The 5,675-nt window shown below is 40.9% G+C and overlaps 1 protein-coding gene across 1 annotated transcript in view; it reads left to right on the top strand.

Moving 5' to 3' along the window:
- The window catches only part of LOC111266494 (uncharacterized), a 7,988-nt gene extending 2,564 nt beyond the window's left edge, over nucleotides 1–5,424 (top strand). Inside the window, exons 2-4 of the mRNA XM_022844020.2 lie at nucleotides 2,224–2,531; nucleotides 3,546–3,939; nucleotides 4,356–5,424. Of these exons, the coding sequence (XP_022699755.1) occupies nucleotides 2,224–2,531; nucleotides 3,546–3,939; nucleotides 4,356–4,471 (818 nt within the window). The 3' untranslated portion in view covers nucleotides 4,472–5,424. The remainder of the gene's footprint in view (nucleotides 1–2,223; nucleotides 2,532–3,545; nucleotides 3,940–4,355) is intronic.
- The last annotated feature ends 251 nt before the right edge of the window (nucleotides 5,425–5,675 follow it).

Below are 5,675 nucleotides of genomic sequence, written 5' to 3'. Positions count from 1 at the left end.
AGGGCTAACTTCAACAAGATAGATCTGTCTCCACTGAGCAAAGTTAACTGATAGGCAATAGGCAATACAAATTTCGTCTAAGTTTCTCACAATGAGTATTTAAATTTCAACCAAATAAGACTCAGCCGATGGCAATAAACTGTTATCGACTGTAGCAGTGCGTGAAGCTCTTTCGCCAAAGCCCTGGTACTTGATATAAACTACTCTGCCATATTCATATTTTGGCTGGATTCAAGGGAACGGAGGCTCTTGAACGAAGTCAACACAATTTTTTTCTGACACATACGTCCTTATCTGAGCTGACTCAGGTCTAAAATTAATATCTCGGTTTAATGTTTGGTAATATGGATGTTTATTAACTATAAAATCCCTGTTTATTAACTGTAAAATGATTTTACCAGTTCTTTTTCTCTCGGTTCTTTTTTTTTTGTTTCAAGTACTGATGCAATTTAAATAGACGTTTACTTAAGTTTACATGTATAATACGTACATAGATGCAACTCCATTTGTCCGCCTGTACTTCACTAAGGTACCATTTGTTTTGGCATGACCGGTTGCCGGTCATGAAAGAAAAAGTTACGGTTTTTCACGCATGCGCCAACAGTTCATTTATAGCTTCGTGATTTAAATTTAGAAATGGTATCTTTAGTTAGGTATATTAATGGAGATCTCTATTCTTTAATCAAACCTATCATTTACAAGACGTAAAGGCGTTAAATGATGTTCTAGCCTCTTGTGAACTTAATTCGCATACATTGAGTTCTTCAAGCTGTGACGTCAAGCACGACGAAAAGTAGAGGGAAGCAAGCTTTTTTACTCACACAGTGATCAGTAGATAGTGATAAAACAAGATGCATAAGGAAAACACATGTTATTTATTAAATAACAAAATGAAATTCTAACAGGTCTTTAGTGGACATGAGACAATAGACGAATTCTTTAGTATCCACTGCGCTGGCGTACTAACATAACAAATTATGCCGACGCTCCATTAGAACGACGAAATTCATTGTCTGCCGTTCCCAACACAGGATCGCTCGTACTCATCCGAAGTAACAATCAAACATCGACGAACAGAAACACCTATATTAACATGTTCCTTTAAAGACTTATATCCATAGCATAATTATCACAAGCACGCTCCACTGTCGGCAACCAGCCATCGTGACGCCAAGGGGCATTTGACAGCGGCTCGTTTCTTGGAACGCAGTCTTAGTGACGCGTCAACAACGAAGCCGATCAGCGCTGGCGCACCAGTCAACGCGCGTTTACGTATCCTCCATCCCTCTTTTTCTTTCTCACCCATGGCTGAGGCTTTAGGTATCGTCTACATCGAAGACGCTTGGAGCGTGTCACTTTTTATATCGAACACGCAAACTGCAGACACGATGCAAACGTCAAAGTGGTCCGCAATGGCGTCCGTTAGACGGAGCCACTGTAGTCAACATCCAAGGTCCATCCCTTTCCCTCGCATGGTTACGGAAACATATGTAGGCCCCTCTTCTATACGTTCTGTGATTTGCCCTTGCACAGCGACAGCTTTTGAGACATAATTCGTATAGTTAGGGGACTAATCTGATTAGGTTCACTGTCTAAATTTGAAATGAAATAGAGTTTAGACCCCTTTTGTGTCTGTCGGTTATCAATAGGCGTATACACACAGCAGATATAATCCGGATCTGATCTGGTTAGCAATGGTCGACAGCAAACACAGTTACAGTCGAAGAAGAAAGCTAAAATAGTTGATAGCAGGTTTCGACCTGATTCGTTTGAAGTCTGCATAGAACAGTTTCCTCGGTGTCTAAAGATAACGTCGTCATCTTTCGCTGTGAACTCTACCACCGATATCATGACGAATGGCGCATGTGTCGAAGTTTAAGAGCATTATGTCCTTTGCAGTTCGTTCCTTACGGACTATGTCCTAAAAATTCTACCGGTTTTTAACGAGCCTATAGCTATCACTCACTTCCAAAATATGTCGGTGAAAATTATTTCACCTCAGAACATTTCCTCTTACTGTTAGTTCGTTTTTTGATAGTTGCTTTTAATTAATATTTAAAATTTCAACGGAATTCTGATGTAATGATTATATTAAGTTATGGCTCATTGACGCAGATGCTCTAAAACTATACGAAAAACAACACGAATATAAGCTTGTATGAATAATCCTTATTTCGGCCCTTCGTCCTTGCTCTGATTGCATGCCGTCCTTTTTTTCGTCAGAATCAAACTACCGCAGTTCATGGGCAGGTCGGGCTTCGCCATCGCCCCCGCATGGGGTAGGCGGCGTCGCTGGAGCAGGCGTCCTTGGCAGTGGTCAGATTCAACTGTGGCAATTTCTCCTTGAGCTGCTCTCCGACTCGTCAAACGCGAGTTGTATCGCATGGGAAGGCAGTAATGGAGAATTCAAACTCACTGATCCTGACGAAGTTGCCCGGCGTTGGGGCGAACGAAAATCCAAACCCAACATGAGCTACGACAAACTCTCCAGGGCCTTGCGCTACTATTACGACAAAAACATCATGACAAAGGTAAATGCTTTTTTTTTTTCTCAGCACAGATCTGAAAGAGGTCTTCGAAAAAAATTGTTTGTCCTATGTACCTGGGATTACAAAACTGGACCGTGCCCATTTCTTTTAGCCCATATAGATCTGCGAAGGGAAACGATTACTTTGCGCGTTTGGAGCGCCTATGCCGGACTGAAGTGTGCTTGTTAACGAGTTTTTTAAGCTCATCAGTCTGTATTTGCCCTACATCATAATGAAGCATAATACGTCACCGTAAAATAGTTATATATATATGTATATATATGTCCATACAACCCGTAGACGAAAAGGGATGCGGTCGAAGATGTTTTCTATTTTTGCACACTTCGATATTTACTTAGCACAACTTTACCTTGGTATCTCTTCGGTTGTATTGGAAATTTTACATATATAAAAATTTGACAGGTGCCTCTTTACATGACGCTGCTAGAAATGTATTTGCTTTAGCTAACTGTACAATAGCGTTCTCCAGCTGAGCGTACAAATTCGCGCAAAATTATCAGATATTATTAACGTTTTTAGTTCCCTGACATCTGCTATTTTCCCGCCGAAACTGTTACTCTAGTAGAAGCTAAAAGAATCTGTTTAGTTCAAGATCCTACAGCCATCTCTGTTCGAATTTCCTTCCAGCATTGCATTTCCATACGCTTTTCGCTTGCATGATGCCATATACGATGCATAGCATGTAACGCACTAGATTGGAGCGGTTCGCAAATTTCCGCGATTTTAGCTGGTTTTCTGTCATTGTCACTCCAGCCTGAGATGAAACTCGTTTAGATCCTGAGTGAAAGTTGCTTGTCTTTACAAGCAAGCCTGGCGTAGCCATGGAGCAATATGCTTCGCGCAAACGTTCTCTTCTTTGTTGAAACGCACGTTTCTCCATCTCATCGTTTCCTACTGGCAGCTAAACACTTAGGTACAGATAACCCTTTTATTGGTTTGCATTGACGTTCGTTTTTCCGTTCCAATATTTTTACCGTTTACTGTCAAAACTTACAGGTGCACGGTAAGAGATACGCTTACCGCTTCGATTTTCAGGGTCTGGCTCAGGCAACACAGCCGCAGGGTCCCTCGACTTCGCTGGGGGTAAGTCCGTCTTCTCTGGACTCCGTGTCCGGCATGGTGGCGTCCTCCATGGGCATGAGCTCTTCTTCTGTTGGAGCAATGGGCACTGCCGTTGGAAGCGTTGCATCTGCGGCCGCTCATCATTCTGCTGGTTACCACTTACCGAGTAGGTACCATCAGTATCACCAGGCGCCAGGATCAATGACAGCTGCCCACAGCGAGCTTTTCGGCCAATCGGCGAGTTCTTACCACGCGGCAGCTCATGCCAAACTACATTTCAATTCAGCTTCCAGCATTTTTGCTCCCAATTACTGGTCTACCAATGGGAGTGAGTTGTACTATGGCTTAAATAATAATCACAATGGTAATATAATAATACTGAAATTGCAATTATATCTAATGGGTCAGTTGCACCAAAAACAGTAATGTATTGTAGTAACTAAAACATTAAGGTAATAACATAATTTTCAGTTTTTATGCGTATTTTTTCTATCAATTAAGTTTGGAAAATAACTGTGTTTAAAAAAAAACACTGCGTACTTAGCTCAGTATAGCTTTATTCTAAAAATTAACTTTATTTGAAATGTCTGAACACTGCCAACGATCACAGGCAACAACTAACTTTCACTGGAATATATCGTGCTCAGCGCACTTTTCGAATCTTTGCACGTTATTAACTTTATAGTTTTCTTTTTAAGATCGATAAGTTCAGATTTTCAGTCTTAATGCTGTTTAACATTTCAGGTGTATGGGAGCCTCCTACGTGTAACAGTAGTAGCTATGGCGCCTCATCCTACGGAGGCTGCCCATGGCCCACTAGCTCCACGAGTATGGCCAGTTCATCCTCGTTTTCCGAGTGACACCGATTGTTACCGTTCGGAACGCAACAAATGCCCCACTAACAGAAATCTGCTCGAAAACGGATTTGTCAAGCAAGAGCAGAATCTGGTATACTTGTCTCCGAGAAATTCACCGTTCCCTTCTTCTGTCTATAATCACAAGGTGGATATGATCAGAATGAAGGGCCATACTGGTTCATACTCAACGTGTCCGCGCCCGCAGGTACCATGAAACTCAACACAGAGTAAGCAGAATGTCCTAAAAGGAGGAGTGTAGCGTCAGCGATTGCGCTGTTATATGGTGTGCGACGCGACATGGCAGTAAAGTCCTGATATAGCTTTTGGGCCCTTCACAAAGAATTCCATTATTTCAGGAAGGCCAAGTCCTGCTGAACTGCGAAAGCTGAACGTAGCAGGCAGTAACGTTCACACTTAGTCATAGAACATCGTCAATGCTAAAATGAACTTGAAGACTGAATGTAAACAGATGTTTATTTTAGTTTTCATCGCACACCTGCCATCTTAGACTGTGATATTTTCCATCCAGAAGAAAACTAACTTAAGGTCCTGATCGTGATTCCGGGCTAACGCCATACCAACGTTGTCCCGATGAAGCGATCGTTCCGCCACAAACTCAGGCCACAAACTCTCAGGCCTCACGATCGCATCATTTCCGTGTATCATACATAATACTAATAAATATACATATATATATATTAAACGTAACATGAAAAAAGAAAGCGTTCGAATCAATGATTTGGCATGACGAAATGCTAAATAAAATCCGGCTCAACTGATGGGGGCCACGCAATGAAATTTATAGAAACAGAAAATAACAATGAAAACGAGCGTTGCCATGAATTGCCAATAACAACCATTGACTATTAGGATATCATATGTATGATAATGATGAATATAATATATTTGCAATAATAATGAACAGTAAAGTAAATAAACATCATGACAAAAGTAAAAATGGCTTAATTAGTTAATTCAAGATAGTGAATTTGTTATTTTTCAGTCTAGGATTAGATTCATACGGACCTTATTTCTGTGCTAACACAACTTAAACTGGACCTAATGGTAGGTCATAGCAGTCATTGGCCTATTGACCGCGCATATCGATTAAATGATACATATCTTTTATAAACTCATTCATCTTCAAAACTTTCTTAAACACAATAGACTTATTATTCCAAGAGAATATAGCCATCTTGCTAACCGA

The sequence above is a fragment of the Varroa jacobsoni genome, unplaced genomic scaffold (genome assembly GCF_002532875.2).
Source record: "Varroa jacobsoni isolate VJ856 unplaced genomic scaffold, vjacob_1.0 scaffold_1090, whole genome shotgun sequence".
NCBI classification, from domain to species: Eukaryota; Metazoa; Arthropoda; class Arachnida; order Mesostigmata; family Varroidae; genus Varroa; species Varroa jacobsoni.
Note: the sequence above shows the minus strand (reverse complement) of the source record. Positions and strands in the feature narration are given on the sequence as shown.